At 35.6% G+C, this 18,270-nt stretch overlaps 1 protein-coding gene across 2 annotated transcripts in view; it reads left to right on the top strand.

Annotated features, from left to right (window-relative positions):
• Positions 1–18,270, top strand: part of SLC1A3 (solute carrier family 1 member 3) — a 64,879-nt gene that overhangs the window by 36,551 nt on the left and 10,058 nt on the right. For both annotated transcript variants that reach the window (XM_082784097.1, XM_082784096.1), the window contains 2 exons: positions 10,477–10,681; positions 12,079–12,121. In XM_082784097.1, the coding sequence (XP_082640223.1) occupies positions 10,477–10,681; positions 12,079–12,121 (248 nt within the window). The remainder of the gene's footprint in view (positions 1–10,476; positions 10,682–12,078; positions 12,122–18,270) is intronic.

The raw sequence follows: 18,270 nt of genomic DNA on the forward strand, positions 1-18,270 counted from the left end.
TTGATGTTGCAAGGCTGTAACTGAATCAGTGACCCAGAGTTCAAGAGGTCACAGAAACAAAGGAGAGAAGAGAAGTAAAACAAAAGCCCATTCACATGAAACTCCAGTTCCACACTTTCATAATGAGTTCTCAGAACAGCCTTAACATCATTACCCAACTATGAAAAAAAAATTATCCAAAGTGTAATGGCAATTTAAAGTGTAATGGACTAGTTGCAGTGAAAGTAATGACTCCTTAGTGGTATACATATGGCATGTTACCAGTGGACCTTGTGAGTTGGAGTTCAATGATCCTTCAGGTCCCTTCCAACATGAGCCATTCTATTCTATGATTCTATAGCATTAAAATCCCACTGCCCGACCCCCCCCCCCAAAAAAAAAAAAAAAAAAAAAAAAAGCTAAAATTCATGTTCATTGCCTTTTAAATTCTTGGCACAGAGATAGGGTGTAATTAAATCATTGTTTCCTCCTTCCTCCTATGGTCTGTAAAAATAAATAAATAAATACATAGAAATATGCTAGTGATCTCATAAATTAGGATGTTCTTATTTATTATTAAAATATTAGCAGGCAGATTATAAGTGGTGTTTTAAAAAGCTGCCAGTTCATAAAATTGAAAGTGTCTTTACAATTTTCTCTGCAATGATGTCTACATTGGATCCCATATGCTTCAAACAGGTGCTGTATAATTGATAAAGGAAGTCTCAGATTGTTTCTAGATTCATTATCAAAGGAAGATTCAGGTCTTGATGGTATTAAAGAAATATGCAGAATTTTTGTTATCAAATCCAAGTTAATGTTATTCTTTGAAAAAGAAGAATCTAAATAAAATCTATATTGTCAAATAAGTTCAAATTCTAATGCAAATAGTGACATAAAAGAGGTGGTAAGGACCAATCCTGTGTATTTCCTTTTGACAGACAGAAATTACTATCTAGCAGTACATATTATTTGTAGTATCAGAGACTGAGGCCCCACTACACTAGGTGCTGCACCAAAGTCACTGTGGTATTGGTGGCAATGTCTTTCAGGACAAACTTCCCAAACTGAGAGAATGTTATGTCTAAACTGCTGACTTCACTGTCATAAATAGATAACAGATATTTTTAAATCAGTCTGGGGAACAGACCAGCAACAGCAACGTGGAGCTCCATTCAAGCTGATTTGTGGTGCTTCAAGTGAATGCAGATAGCACTACAACTTGGCAGAAATTAAAATTATACCTAAGGTGTGAGAAGAGAAAAGAAGGGAGCAAAGTAAAAATCAATCAAGAACAGCTTATAAAAGTATACGGAGTGTTGCAAAGAAGTACAAACTAAGAAAAATGCCTGACAAATGGGAAATAATACAGTAGACTAAAAGGATTACAAGAAGACGTAAACACCAGTATAGTGTCTGTATCACAGATAGTAAGCAGCAGCTCCATGAGCAGTTCAAATAAATTCTGTGCAAGATCAATAGATAAAACTGCACCAGATGATTAAACTGCTAGCTTGAAAGCAAATTGTTCAAAAAAAAAAAAATAATCACATGTTGCTAACATATCTAAAGGCAATGTCATGCAGTTCTTTCCCAAAATGCCCTAGTATTGCTGAGTTAGTAAAGAAAGATGAAGTCTCAATATTTTAAAAGTTTTGCTAGAATTAAAATATGAGCAGAAACCTGATGGACAGGTTGTCACTGTACAGACTAGGAGCACATCACTATTGGTTCAAATCTTAGTTGAGTCACATCCAAGTGAGCAAAACTTCTTTCCAAATGATTGCTGCTGCATGAACTTAATCAGTTTCAGATTCTAGTGTGCAATCATCCAAATAAGAAATACCATCACTGTATTATTAGAAGTTTTATTGAACAGCCAAAAATTGGCTGGCCATCAGTGCTGGATCACCTTTTGAGTGAGAAGGTGATGCCTCCTTCATAGAGCAGTGACAAATTACAAATTGGTACAAGTATTTGGTACAGATTTTGTACCTCAAATCCTATGTCAGTTTGCAAACAAAGATTTATCCATCTCTACCTTTATATTTCTATTTTTTTTAAGTCAGGCAACCTAAATTTTCCAGTTTTTTAAATCTTGCACTTCACTGACTAGAATTGTGTTCATTTCATTTTTATAGCAGTTCAATAGATGTGCCTCTTCAGACATCTATTACATACTAAAGATGTAAAAGCAAAATGCATTTTAGACTGCATTACTAGCTACTGTTCCTTTAGGGATACCTTTAATCTCACATCTGGATTCCAAAGTATGTCGTACTATGTTTTGCAGTAGCGGCTAAGTTAGATCAGGAGTGCGTTAGCATAGTAGATAGTTTACAGCTTCATCATGTGATATAGAGCCAGTCAGATAACAGAAGCCCAATACATCTGTGGAATGTTGTTTAATAAGTACTGCACATACAAAAACATGTCTTTGAAGGGCTCCAGGCACAGTCTGCCAAAACGCAGACCTGCCTTTTAGCAGATTAAAAGCTTCCACGTGTATTTTAAGGTACTGTTTTATGAAGTTTACGGAGTACTATATAACATACTTAACAGCATTCAGAAGGGCAGGTTATCTTTATCAATTGTATCTTACCAGAATTTAGTATGTTTTGTCATTAAAGTAGATATTTTTGGCAATATATTCAGAATAAGTGAAAAGTGGCATTTTTATCCTTGAAGAATAAAGTAGAAGTCTGCTTTAACTACCTGCATACTTATTTCAGTCTTATAACAACATTATCTGTAGGATTCAAGCTATCTTAATATGCTTTGGCTTATCAGCTACCACAATGAACTTTTTTCTGATCAAACTGAAATAACTTACTTATTATATTATTTTATTACATTATGTTTTTCTTAGGCAAATGTTCTGAGCTCATTGTTTCACTCCTGATACAGAAAATGAGTAGCTTTATGCCCAACAAGAATCCTATTTACAGGAAAGATTAGGCCAAATGCCTGGATATAAAATGATGTCTTTTTAGAATTGCACTGTACAGGTAGCAGCAGTGTTTTGTTACCAAAAAAAATAAAATAAAATAAAAAATGTGAGCTGCTATTTTCTGGTTTCCTGGGTCTCTGATTCTTGGCTTGAAGACAGTCAGTCCTTTGTACTCTGTTATTACAATGAGGTAACCAAAGAAAGAGAGTCTTGGTTTGAGACTGTCAGCTGTTACTAATCACTGCTCCATGGCTTGCTGTGAATCCCTGCTTGCCTCTACCTCCTGCTCTGCTTAGCACACATAAAGAAGATAAATTACTCCCTAGTTTCCCTTCAAAAAGCATATTGTTTGGCACATTCCAACACTGTGAGCAAAAGATGGAATAATGCGAAGAGTTAAATGGGTATCTAAACAGACCCACAGCAGGCTTCTTCTCAGGCAGATGTGAGTTTCAGGAAATGTACTTCTCCAAACATACTCTGGTATCTTGCAGCCCCTGAGAGTAAATAAACTATGGTCTTTATAATAGTACACCATTTTCCTTCAGTAACAGAAATATCACTAACACTCAATAAATGCAGCATCTAAGTGCTATTTACATATCTCCTTTTACTGGGGGTTGTAATACTTTGGTGTCTAAAATTATTTAGCAACAACAACCACTGTCTGGGGAAGATTACTGAATTCTTCCCTGCCTTCAGTGACTGACAGTCCTGAGACAGAAGAAATTTAAAGTAAGAAAGTGAAGCTGTTTGTGCAACTGTAAAAAGTACTGTGGAAGCAAGCTAAGTAAGAGAGCAAGGTTATGGAATAAACTACCACAAGAATAGCTAAGGTAAAATTAGCAACTGATTTGAACCTCAAGCTTGAGAAATTTATAAACAAGACTGTATAATGTATTTGCCTGTTATATCAGAGTACTATACTTGATTGACCAGGAAACACTTTCCAACATAAATTACCTTATTTTTTAAAAATAAGACATCTTTTGTTGGTGCACTGAAACCAAAAAGAGGTTCATACCATTAAAATGAATTTATTCCACTGACAAAGCAATATTGGTGATGAATGACAACAAAATAATCTTTCATTATCCATGGTTAACTGAAAGGTAAAAATAACTGTGAAGCCAATGGAGATTATTTGGGTTTCTACCATTGACACTGATCAGTACTGTTCTGACAGTATCTTACTGTGTTTTAGTATACATACCCTTCTCCAACTGCAGTTGGAAGAGCATAGCTGCAGACAGGAGGATGAAGGCCAAAGGAACATTGTCAGTTACATGTATTTACTATTTTTCCTTAGAGTTAGAAAGGGATGGAGGAAATACATTTGCCCCAAGCACAAATTACACCTATTTGCTAGCATATTTTGTACACTGTATCTGTCTAGAAGTATTGGCCCAATGGGAGTATGATGTTCAGTCTGCATCACTGTGTTATTGCATGTGCAAAACCTTTCAGAATTTTTGAGTGATTCACCATCAGTGATCACTGAGAGGTATCCAGCATCCGCATTCAGGTGTAACTCAAGCCAATAGCTTTATGAATACCAGAAATATATACATATGGTAGGGTGGAATCCTCTAGAAGTTTTTTTTTTCTTCTTCTTCTTCTTTTTTTTTTCTCATCATATGCAACCTTTCTGCTTGCTCTAGTGGTAGAGAATCCACAGAGAAAGGCACAACACTTCAATTAAGTGTTTATGTGGTCTCTTGGAATTATCTTTATGCAGATTTTTTGGAAGGCAGTGCTGGCTTGAGAAGCCATGGCCCTCCATACCTCTCCAGAGCCCAGGTGTTCTTTTACACACCTTTTGTTCTCTCCTTGTCGTTCAGCTGGTGCATGTTGTTTGCTCAACTGTGTGGTGAGAACAGAGACAGCTTAAAGATAAGCACTGCAAAGTGAGGAACACAGAACTCACTTTAGAAGCACTGCTACCAAATAGCAAAGGATGTGGTCTAACAGTACAGACAACCTGAAGTAATGGCTGCCAAGAGCTGCCAAAAAGGCTAGCTGTCTGCCTCTGGACATGCGCTCCTTCCGCTTCCCTTGTAAAAATTTTGGTGTTTGTATGACCTTAGGATGAATCACCACATCCTGAGGTGATTCAGAAGACTGACAGAAAAAATGACCCTACAAAAAGCAAAGTGAATAGCTTTCTGGTGGAGTTGGACTACAAAGCTGTGGGGCATTACTGGTCCTTCAAGAGCCTCTCTAGACACTTAATTGGCTCATTAAATTGCATTACTACATCCCAGCCATGGGTTTCATTAGTCAGTTTGGCTTAATCACAGTCATGTAACTTTGGATCAAACATAATTACTAATTTTCCTGTGAGATTTGTCAAATGTTCTTAATAGATCAGTAAAAATTATTAAAACATAGAATTTCATTATTTAAATTTCCATATTCATATAAGAATAAATTAAATGGAGATTTGGGGACAGCTTGTCCCATTGGTTCATGCAAAAATGCATACAGAACTATATTTCAGACTTGTACTTTATGGGGTTTCAGGAAATCATTAGCTGTATTAATTTAAAATTCATTAACTTCACTAATTTATAAAGTTTTTGAAAATATTGTTTAGTTTTTTTCTTGGCAATTTTGTTCTACTGCTATTGCTTCTAAAAGAAATAATCTTGAGTTTGGACTAATGTGGGCCCTGATCCAGTGAAGGACTCAATTGTCAAAACTTTAAATATTATTTGACTTTTATTTTCTGGGAATGCTCAGCAGCTATTAGAATAAAGCTTTAGAGCTTAATTAATTGTGTTAATTAAAGTCAGGCAATACTGCCACTGTCTTTTCCTAACTAATGCTTTTCCTTAGAATTTTTCTGTCAGGATATTTTACTATGACCTTGCACAGTGTTATTCATTTCCAGAAATCCTCATCAACATACACAAAAGAGATTGTTCTTATGGTCTCATACTGAGCGTTTACTCATCACACAGTGGTTAGTAGATGTAGGGGGTCGGGAGTAGCCCATTTAAGACTGCTTCATTAGGAGAGTGAAAGACAACCTAAAAGAAACAAAATTAGGGCAACACTCCTGAATCAACAGTTACCATTATTGCTGTTCCACCATAGGAGTCTTAACAAGCAAATGCAATTTCCTAATGAAGAGACTCCAAATAATAAACAGGAAAATAATTAGCCGTAAAAAGATGTTCCGTTCATAATGCTTTATTTTCAAAAACTTAGTCTGAAACATTAGTCCCGGGAAATTTATACAAAAATCTACATTAGCAAGAAAGTACTATCAGTACAATTCTGAGATATTGAATAAGGAAAAGATAATAATAAAAAAATAATGATCTTAGAAAACCTCTTTTTTTACTCACATCAGTGAATATTTATGAGGACCATACTACACAGTTTGTTCTACACACACATTCAGAACTGGTTCATCATTTTATGTATTTTAAACCTTCTTTATTGTGCATCAAAATTAATTTTAAAGTAATCAAAATTTTAAAATATTTTGCATATATCTTTTATACAAAACACAAGAATTTTTGTCTAGGAAAGCAAATACTAATAGAGACACCTCAGATTTAGAAATTTCAGTATTCTGTATAATTTAGACTCAAACGTACAATAAAAATATAATTAACATAAATCAGTAATATGGTAGCTATTCAAGAAAATTGCTGCATGATCATTTCGTGATAATTTGTAGACCCATGATGAAATTAAGTGTACAATCAGAGCAATCAAATTAACAATTCACAATTTAACAAATCACCTAACTAGATTTTTTCTCCTTTTCCCTCCATCCTTTCTTTCTCTTTTTCCTTCTTTTGCAACTACCCTGCTTACTTGCTTGCTGCCTTTTCTATGTCCCAAAATATTTTCATTTCTTCTCCAACAGCTCTGTTGAAGAACCACTTAGGCTTTGCTTTTTGTCCTGGCAAATGAAACTCCTCATTACATCTTTATTTCACCCACAGCATGACTGATTCATCACTTATTTCTCAGGAGAGAAGAGTGTGTGAAGGGAGAGGACAGGCAGGGGTATGGGTCTGTTTGCAGTCTCACAGACTTATGCCTGCCCCCTTCTTTCTTCCCTTCCTTCCCTCCCTCCCCATCAACACTTAAAAAATCATTCCCATTCACGTTGTTTGCGAGCACACGCTAGGAGGAATTACAGGCGCTCTGCTGGGGGTTGCCTTGACAACTCCAGGGCATCCCTGTGCGTGGGGACCGGTGGCCCAGCAAAGTTTCCCAGGCCCCTTGGGGGAGGGGAGGGAGGAGGAGGAGAGGAGGCAGTGAGAGGCAGAGAGGCAGGAGCCAGAAGCCATGGGGAGGAGAGAGCAGCGAGAGGGATGAAAGGGGCACATACATCTCCTGTGGGACAACGGGAGTTTTGCTGGCTGGCTGTGAAAAGACACGCTGAGGATACAATGGTTTGTGACACATGAAAGCTTTGGAGCGAACTTTATTGCTTCTTCATTAAGGACACTTCCAGAGACTCATTCAGCTCTAAAAAATCCCGTCAACATCTTAAAACAGAAAGAAAACAACCCCCTTCATTTTCTCATGTTTTAAGAACAGATTTTAAAAATTATTTAGCTAAGCCTTGCTGTTGGTGTGCTGGAAGCTTTTGCAGATTTGGCCCTAGAAGGAACCAAATGTCCATCCTTGGGTTCCCATTACCTCCAGTGGGTGGGAGGGAAGGCTGCCCAGCAGCTCCCCAGTAAGGACTCTCCGAAGTGAGAGCTTACTTCCCCCTCATATAGCTTTTGTTCATACGTACGCCTGGTATCCCTCTGCTTTGAATGCTTCCTGCTATACATGCCATGAGCAGTTAGAGCCCAAGAAGAGAGGAACTGCTGTTCCCTACTTTCAAGCTGAGAAGTCATTTATATGATAAGCAAGAGCAGAAATGAGACTGAGCAACCTAAAGCAAGGGGCCATGTAGTCACAGCCAGAGCACATAATAGGAAACCAAGCTGGAAAGCAGCTTACAAAGAAAAGAGCATGACTCTTGCTCCCTGACATATCAGTTACACACAGTTCACCACTTGATCCCAGAATCAGTCCAAGAAAGAAATAGGATCACAAGCTTTAATCCTTCAACACAGCAACCTTCAGTGCCCTACACTGACTCCTAGTGATTTTTGCAGTGCAGGCTGCTCAGCCTACTATCAAGTGTGGAATACAAAGAAAGATAAGAATTGGTTAAAGCAGTAGGCTCGTATGCCTATGAGCCACGTAGACTGGCAGTGCTCAGCATCTGATCCTGAATCTATTACCTGGAAATGGAAGGATTCTGGAAACCGATTTAAAATCTGTGCGTTTCCTTTTTTTTTTTTTTTTTCTTCAAATTATATAGATTAAATTCACCTTTCCATCTTCAAGATGTAAACTAAGGTTAAAACTGATCTTAGCTAAAATGAAAAAATGTACAACCCACTGCTTCTATTTTAGAAATAACAAGTAAAAATGTAAAACTGGTATTAAAATATATAAAAACAAAGTTGGCTGGACTAGGATGCATGCATTCATTTTTCACTTTTAAAATTACAGTTCTTTGTAAGTTATACAGTAATGCTTTAAACATAAAATTTCTAACAAATGCTGTCAGATATAAACACTACAACTCAGTAGCAGATCTGAAAGACTGCAACAATTGTTAGCTGTATTTTTCTATACTGGTTAATTATGCTTGCATTTGCATTATTTTGAGGACTCAGAAAACAATAAGCTATCCTCCATCCACCCACAAGATTTCTTTCTTGTTCACAAAAATAAGAAAACTTTTTATTACTTGTAGCATTTACCATTTTCCTCGCAAAATTTCAAAATGTATGAATGAAAACTTACCATAAATATTATCATCCATGACAGTGATGGAAGAGCTGAGCAGAGAAATGAAGGATCCAGGGCTTCAAATGTTGGATTGCCATTTTCAGTTTCTTACTGTGTTCCTAACACTTCACTCTTCTGTTACAATAACACATAAATCAAGCCATTCAGAGTGCAAATCTAGTGGTCTCTCTTTGTAATTTATTTTGTGGGTACATATTTTACTGGCTGTAATGGTTTCTGCTGAGAGAACAGGAGAGCCCTAGGTGAAATTAAAAGGGTAAGTATGAAGCATGAGATTGGTTTTTTTACTTTACTGATCAGAGCCTGAAATGCAGCCTTGACCTCAGTTACATCAGTGACTATCTAAAGTAGTTTCACTGTACCTCCAGTAGCACGTATTTCTTCATTTAAAAGGAAAACAGAAGTACAATGTATCTAGTAACAAACATTTTGAGAAAACACTTAGTTTTGCCAGGTCATGATTCTGGTCTTACATTTCTGTATTATTCATGTTCACATGCTCCTTTTGCCTTATTTTAAATGTTTTCTCTTCTAAGATTGGTACTCAGAGCAGGAGCTGGGCAACATTCATTATATCCTCTATGTTCAGAGGATGCACCTAGATAAATATGTGAGTGGTCAGTAAAATTTTGGATCAGACAATGCCATATAGCAGTGCATTGAAGAAGATAATACAGCAAAGAGATCCTTCCATGACCCCTTTCTTCATTCTGCCCTTTGAAAGCATTATTCTGAAAGAAACAGCACTGGTGTAGGACAGATAGTATAGCCACCAAGAATGGTGAAGTTACTGACTACTTGAAATTTTAAGAAGAAGGTGCTAAGAGGCACTTTAGGTAAACAAACAGTAATTGCACCTGTTTGGAAAGAGAAGTAGCATTTCCATTTGAGAGTCCTCATGAGACACTCCTGAGAGGTTCAGAGCTCTTTCCCTGGCAGAACTGCACCTTCATTTAAAAACCACTGTGCAGCCCTGTTGGTGCAAACTGGTGAACAAATACTTTAGCAGATGCCATACTGAGCACCCTAGTATTCACATTAGACCAGACACATTGAGAACAGCCAAGAATTAGGATTAATGTCAAAAGTTTTGCAAAGCTTATAAAGGACTCTAAATGCATATTCATAAAATAGCAAGGATTTTCTGAAACAAGCTATCAGCACTTAATCTATTTTAAACTCCCATGGCTTGGGACAGAGGTAAACTCAGGTCATTCCATTAAGGATTGAAGAAAACTCTTCATAAACATTAACTGTAGCAAATATTATCAAATTTCTTGAGAGTACTTGGTTCTCTTTTTTACCATTACCAGTTAGGTGCAGCACATTTATAAGTCACATTTCTCAGATTAAGGTAACTATGTTATTAAAAAGATAAAAGTTGGCTCACTGGATCTAGGGAGTGCCACACCATGTCAGACCAACAATTGTTGCCTTTTACAAATGTAAACAAAGCACAAAAAGCTGTAATTCTTACAATAGAAAATGAAATAGCAAGTATTATGGGTGGTAGCAAGTATTAGGGGTGGGATGTGAAAACAGTGGCAGTATGAGCTGCAAAAGAGCGATGGTTTATGCTGGATAGCTTTAAATGTAAAGGTCTTCCTTTTGCTTCTTCCCACAAACCTATTTTCATTATGCTGAGTTTGTAGTCATTACTCACAACTGTATGAGGTGAACATGTTTGTGCTTAAATTTACTAGGAATTGCTGCCCTGGATAGTAAAGCATCAGGGAAGATGGGAGTCCGAGCAGTAGTCTACTACATGAGTACTACGATCATTGCTGTACTGATTGGTATAATCATTGTGGTCATCATCCACCCTGGGAAAGGTACAAAAGAAAACATGCACAGAGAAGGCAAAATTGTGCAAGTGACAGCAGCAGATGCCTTTCTCGATTTAATCAGGTATGTCTAAGATATTGCACATTTTCTGTACCAATATCAACAACAGTAATATTTAGATTTGCATGAGAAAAATAGTGGATAATTGTAGATAGTGCCTGTGTAAACTAGCCAAATTTCTTCCAGCTATGCAATATCACTGTTTCTATCCCCTACAATGCTACAATACATGGATTTATATTCAAATGAGGCTGTTGCAAGGGAAGAAGCTGCTTTTAATATTCAAAGAAAGAAAGATGCTTTCACACACAAAAGAAACATTTCTGCTTTCTGCATGGGTCTTTTCCCCTCTTTCCACATCACAATCCTTATTGTCCAAATTCCTCTGCTTTCTTTTACTTCCAACTTTTGACAGTTTTCTCACTTCACTTGAATCACTGATTTAGCTATTAATATTGAATGGTAGCTGCCAATTTGCGTGCATCTACTCAGCTTTCTTAAATAATATGGATGGGAAATAAATTCCAGGAACATGCAAATAAAATGCTTGAAATAGAGGGGCACAGATATAAAAGCTTGTTTTCTCCTTGCTCAGAGACTCTGCAATACCTCTTTTGTAGAGCTAATATGTCATAGATGTATTCCAGGGAGTAGGGAAGCTGAGGTTTTGAACTCAGGAGCTTTTCCACAGGTAAAGCCACCAAAATTTTGTGTTCCACTAACCCATTTGGAGAAGCCAGAGACATGGAGAAAGGCCTCCAAGAGTCATGCTGCCAGGAAGGGGGACTTCAGAAAGACCCATGAAGAGGTTTGCACTCAGATTCCTCCAGATTTGTTCAGTTAGGCTGCCTCCAATTCCCTCAGAAATATCACCATTCTGGAAAGCAAACAAACAGACTCCCATATGTAACAAATATACACACATGTATGTAACTATATGTCCGTGTTATTATTAAAGCATACTCCAAATTCAGAAATATTTAATTTTTTAATCACAAGGCAATAAATTGAGTAATGAAATTCAAGCTGTGCTATGCGACTGCAAAAAATGTTTGAGAGGTAGAAAAGAGTTAAATATTAATAACTTCTTTATTAATCTGGATTCAGACAGAATTAATAAATACAAACTTTAATTAATAAATACAAAGTTAGTACAGACCCACAGAGCTTTGTTCATTTGGTAAATTGCTAATATCCTGCTTCATAAAAAAACCTGCTATGCAAAGTTGGATCCAGAAATTATAATTGACATGGTCTATCCCACTCTACAGCATTTTGTCCTGATAAAGCTAACCAGGCCAATGATGTATGCAAAGCTCTACTCACTGTATGCATAAATATATATTCATTTTAGGGTTCCTTTGAAAATTAGTTGGTCAATCCTTTTGTTAGCTCTGCCACTGCCTAAGGTATTACTAGAGTCCTATTACTTCTCATATTGTTTTCTTTCTCTTTCACAGAAATATGTTCCCTCCAAATCTGGTGGAAGCTTGCTTTAAACAGGTAAAAAAAAAAAAAAATCCATCTAAAACATATAATAAAGTAAGACACTTTCATGTAAATGCATTCTCTTTAATAATATCCTATTGTTTTATTTGTACTTACAGCAGAAACAAACCTTTTATGTCCTGCCATCTGTCACCAAAATAACCCCCAACCAAGTCCGATCTTTGTTTTCAATCTTATCATCTCAGTATTTGCTGTAAGAAGGGAAGAAAATCCACCTGGCAAAACAAAGCAATATTTTTTTTCATAATGTCAAAGTCATCAGTATACAGCAATCATCACTAAAGGGAATTTAGTTTTCAGAAAAAGTGTTCTATTATGTTGTGAGATACTGAGATATGCACCATCATACAAAGACTGGAATGTGTTCAAGAATGTCTCATGGAAAATGTGCATAGGTTAGAAACTGAGACAACTTTGTGGACATCAATAAGCAAATCAAACAAGGGAACATCCTGTTGCCTGTGGTAGGAATGTTCTTTCCATGTTGCTTCCCATATTCCTCTCTCATTAGCTTTAGCTTATCCTAAACTAAGCTACAATAAATAAATAAATAATAATTATATATATATATATATATATGATAGTAACTAGTTACATTCCTCTTTTTAAAATGGGACATTATGGAAACCTATAATGTGTATTATCATAATCTAATTGCTTCATATTGAGCCCCCAGAAAATCTTGACCTGATAATATTTAACAGTTATTGCTGTAGCAATTAAATAAGCTGGAATGTGGAAGTCAAAAAGCAAAAATACAAAGCAGAAACTTCCAAATACAGGCTGATTTACAGAAGGAGAGAATTTAAAAGAAACAATGACATTTTCTTTAGTTGCATAAATCATGACCAATAAAAAGTAGTGACTTTCTACATTAAAGATTTTTTTTTTAAGTTGAAGATAAACAAGATGCAGATCCAAAACCAACGAATACTATCATTTTGTTTTTAGCAGGGATGATGGTGAAGTCAGGTTAATGATGCAAAAGGACAGTATGGAAATGCAAAAATCTAACCTAAATAGAAAAAAAATATTAAAAGAACATAAAGAAGTCAGGAAATTAAATCATCTTCATCTCAAAATAATGTAAGAGTTAAGGCTTAAGGCTACATATCTAGCTGCAAGTATTTTTAATAAATCTGTCAAGTACAGGAGTTATTATCTGTAACCAGTGAAAGCAATTATACAGCCTTTTGAGTTGCAACTGCAAAAATATTTAGGATTTGATTTTAGCTGTTGATAATCCACTAGCCTGATCTAAGTTTGACTGAAGGCTACGGCTACCTTGAAGGAAAGAGAAAAGATTTAGTAATAAATGAAAATAAAAAATACATAGGGCAAAAACAAAACAAACCAAAAAAGAGTAATTCTTTCTTTCTTTCTTTCTTTCTTTCTTTCTTTCTTTCTTTCTTTCTTTCTTTCTTTCTTTCTTTCTTTCTTTCTTTCTTTCTTTCTTTCTTTCTTTCTTTCTTTCTTTCTTTCTTTCTTTTTCTTTCTTCCTTTCTCTCCCTCTCTCCCTCTCTTTCTTTCTCTCTCTCTTTCTCTTTCTCAGGGAGGGGGGGTGGGGGGGTACAACAGAAGTGCAAGAACTCTAATCTCTTTGGACTTCTGTAGAACACAGTTTTTAATATTAAGAGGGAAGTGAAATAGTTTAGCAAGGGATAAGATTATTTTAAGAACTGCAAAATTTGGGGAGGGGAGGCCCAGCTTCCAAAATTATGGAAGTTGCTGAATTGAGATGTTGGGTGTGTTGATGTTTTTATGAATGACCTTGCCACAAGATACACATAGTGAAATTTACAACTTGAAAATTACAACTGAAATTCACTTACACACTTACACAGTGAATTTACAGTTTGAAATATACAACTTTACTTTATTTGAAAGTTGAAACACCTGGTACTGAGATAGCCAACAAAAGCAAAAGAAGTCAGTATGCCCTAGCACAGTGTAACCCTAAGAAAGAGTATAAGGCACAATAACGAAGTGAATTGGCCATTGCAGAGATGAGCAAGGAAATTACTATGACTGAATTAAAACTGGGAATTAGTGTAAGATTTTTACCTTTGATTACCTTAAATGTGAAGTGCTGGAAAAATCTTAAATTAGGAGTAGTGGGAATGAACTAGCTCAACAGTTTTAATATATCGCTTGAAAAATAAAAATAACAATCATTCAATAAAATTTCCTACAGCAGCAAGAAACTCAGCACAGTGACTAGCAGTCATAAATCTAAGTTGTTAGTTAAAGATGTCCTGTAGATTCTGTTTATATTACATATATTGTATTTCTCATACACTTCACAGCTTACAGGCTAAAAGCTTAAGGCTTAATTTCAGCTTAAAGGCTAGAAATGGCTTAAAACCTAAAACAGTTCAATAAACAGGAACTGTTTAATGAAAATTTCTTCTGCCTTTCGTCAGCAGATATGCTTACTGAAACATCAGTCATACTGGTAGAATTATCTTCTCAATCAGGTAGCAAAACCTGGATTTTTTGTTGTATTAGGTATGTTACAATAAATCATTTTACAGGAGAAACAAGTATGTCTGTGATTCATAGGTATCTAGATACCTTTGTACATCTGACTCCAAACTTTCTTTCCAAAAGCTCATATCAGATTTCTCTTAAGTATCTTAAAAGATTTATGAAGGATGGTTATCCATTTGTCACTAATCTGCTTCTGCAACACCAAGTTCACTGTCTCATACACAGAATACTCATAGTTCTCTGAATTCAGATGCATAATACTGATCAACAGCTTTGCACACATGGAAACCATCACTGGCATACACTCTCCACATTCAAATCACATCTATTGATATATTAGGTGCTCACATTCTGCCTTTTCCAAAAGGAAGCTTCTTTCATGACAGATATGTGAATTAGAATGCACTGGAAGGTTTTTCTCTTTCTTTCTCACCACTCACCAATTTTTCACCACTATTGTGGTGCTGGTCATTTCCATATGACATATGTTGCTACCTTCACTATTCAGGGGTTGTGATTTTTATCAGTGTCAGGAGAATCTGAAAAGACTAACTGCAGATAAATATGCAACTAAACAACTAAAATTAGTTAACTTTGTTCAAGATCTTCTCCATACACCTATATTCACCCCCAGTTAGAGGATATGTTAATAAATAATTGGATATATCTTTCAGTTCTAGCCACTAGCTTTTAATTTCTCTTTCTTTGCTAAATTCAACGTTATCTATCATGTGGCCGAGCAGTCTGCTTGTTAGGCAGAAAGCGCTTTATAACTGATCATTCTTTGTGCTGTACTCTGGGAATACATAAAAAGACAAAAGAACAAAAAACAAACTTGGGACATCAGGAGAATAATCAGTCTACAAATTTGAGGAGGGTTATTGTGTTGTATTCACAACACAGGTGGAACTGGGTGTGAGCCAAAGCTTAAAGAACTTAAAAGGTGCATCAAGTAACTGTGTTTTTAGTGTTTTTTTGTTTGTTTGTTTTGTTTTGCTTTTTCTGTTTTTCATTAATATTATTTCCCTAACTCATACTTACCGGGGGGTTGGAATTGTAAATCACACATCCTGACATCAGTACTAGTATATACTGTCTATTCCTCATGATAGTTTTGGCTGGTTGAGATATATTTTAACCTGGCATCAGATCAGTGATATAAATTTTTATAGTTCACTTACAGATAAGGTAGTTCATATAAAACTATTAGTACTAACATGTATTAAATAGTATTTTGCCTCTCTCCTAGTTTGCTCTCTATACGTGAATTACTGGAAAAATTGTGAGTATTTTGCATCTGAAGTCTTACAAGGCAGAAATGTTTCTGCCTGGAGATAAAATGTGCCAATCAACCTCAGAAATGACAGCACCACCAAGACGTTGTTTAGCCCTGTATAGTTGTGCCTACTGAGCGCTTTATGTGAGCAATTTTATCTCATTTCACCCATTATTGAATGATGGAAAAGAGTGAGGATATGCAGAATTGTAGTGTGCCATTAAAATGTCAGTTTGAGCTAAAAAAATAAAAATCTAGGAGAATTAAGTATTTTTACTTAGATGTCCCAGGATCTTGGATAACCGATTCCCAGCAAAATACAGTAGAGATCTCCCTGAAAATAGGGATCTCAAAAACTCACAAATTTATGTTTGTCACCAGTTTCTCGACAAAGTGGTAATCATCAGCTCTGCTATTACTCACCTAGTTCAAAATCTTTGATATCTTCTATCCTCTTGAAAGTGCTCTTTAGCCCCATCACTTTCTATAAAAAGTTGGCTTTTCACCATTCCACATACAGAAAAATGATTTTGTAGTCATCAAGCATTCAAGTATTTTGTGCCATCTGAAAAATCACTAACAAGAATAAACCTCAACCTACACTTTTTCCTTGGTAGATATCTCCTTGGCAGTTCCTGTATTTGTTTTTTTCTTAATTTCTTTTGTTTCACCAGGAATCTTCTCATGACTTTTGGTAGACAATGTTGTGTATAGGAAGGCAGATACATCCACAAATTTATCCTTACCCTCATTTATCAATAATGGAAGAATCACCAGCTCAAGTGACTGTCTCACAGCAAATAAAGTAATAAGAATAAAGTAAATAAAGTAAAATAAAAATAATAGTAATAAAATAGTAATAAAAGTAAATTAATCAAGTAAAAAGAAGAAAAGGTGAACAAAGTAATAAAAGCAAATAAAGTTCTACTTCTGTTGCTCAGATTCCAATTTTGAATAAAAATATGTCATTTAGAATGTGCCATTCTAAATAAACTCTTTCTCCACTGTTCTCCACACTGGAAAGGATTCTAGAAAGACTGTTCTCTCTAGGCTAAAGCTAACATTTCTGAATACTTAACTCTGACCAACAGAGTGAGTCAACAGAACAGGTTTACAGCTGTGTGTACCAGTAATACAGAGTGCACAGCAGTAGTTGAAATGGAAACAGAATATGCTGAGAGGTCCTACAATCCATATTATACACCTAAAGAGAGATCTACCTAACTTACAATGTAATACTTCCTCCCATTGGGAAAGAATTCCATAATCATCAGGAAATAATTAAAGATAAATTTAAATATAATAATAATAATAATAATAATAATAATAATAATAATAATAATAATAATAATAATAATAATAATAATAATAATAATAATAATAATAATAATAATAATAATAATAAAAAAAAAGGAATAAGCCTATTGCAACCTAAGATGATCTCTAACTGTGTTTTCAAAGGTCAGAAACTTCACGTGACTGTATTTGCTGCCCAAGTCATTCTCAGGCCCCCATCCTAATTTTTGAGTCTAGTAGCTCCAACATAGGGGACACAGCATGGGGGGGAATGCCTTGCAGAAACAAAGACAGTGGTAACACTGAAAGAAAAGCAGTTTATTACTTCACTCCTAACCTGTTCCAACAGTCAGCAGCCAACACATATCTAACACTGTCTAGCAGCCATATAATGTGTTTCTTTTAACATACTCATATACCTACTCATATAGAAATGAGAGAAGAATCTAAAGGCAATGGAGGAGAATCAGGCAGAAGTCAGTTATTGTGTGCCTAGAGAAAGAAGGCGAGGAAAAAAACAGCAACAAAAAATGCAAACAGGAAATTCTGTAGACTATTAGTCTTTACTTCCAGTCCTCAGTAGGAGATTACTTTTTCATGTTTTTCTAATCTGCATGCCCACAAGTCCAGCATAATTACACACTTCAGATATTTGTGTTTTGCTTATACTGTGATAAAGAAATACAAATATACATATAATACAATCATCATATCCATACACTTAAAAAAATAAATAATAATTAGAAGCATCAGATATATAGCATTAGGCAATACTTAAACACTCCTGTCAGGACTGAAATAAAATCTCTTTGCTGTTAACTTCTAGGTAATTTCATTTTCAACTCTAATACCTCTCTGTCTCTTAAAGAGGTAATCCCATGCCCTCCTTCCCTGGCTGTTTAGTCCCACTCTCAGTGTTTTGCCACTTCTGGCATGCATCTGATTTCTCAGCAAGCTGATTTACCTCCATAGTGTGTACAAAAAAATGGCCATCTTTTTACTGGATCAGTTTTCTGCTGAAAGAGTACTGGCTCGTGGGGAGATCAAACCTGAGCAGGCACAGAGAAGAAATTATCGCAAA

The sequence above is a fragment of the Aythya marila genome, assembly GCF_965140915.1.
Source record: "Aythya marila genome assembly, chromosome: Z".
Lineage (NCBI taxonomy): Eukaryota > Metazoa > Chordata > Aves > Anseriformes > Anatidae > Aythya > Aythya marila.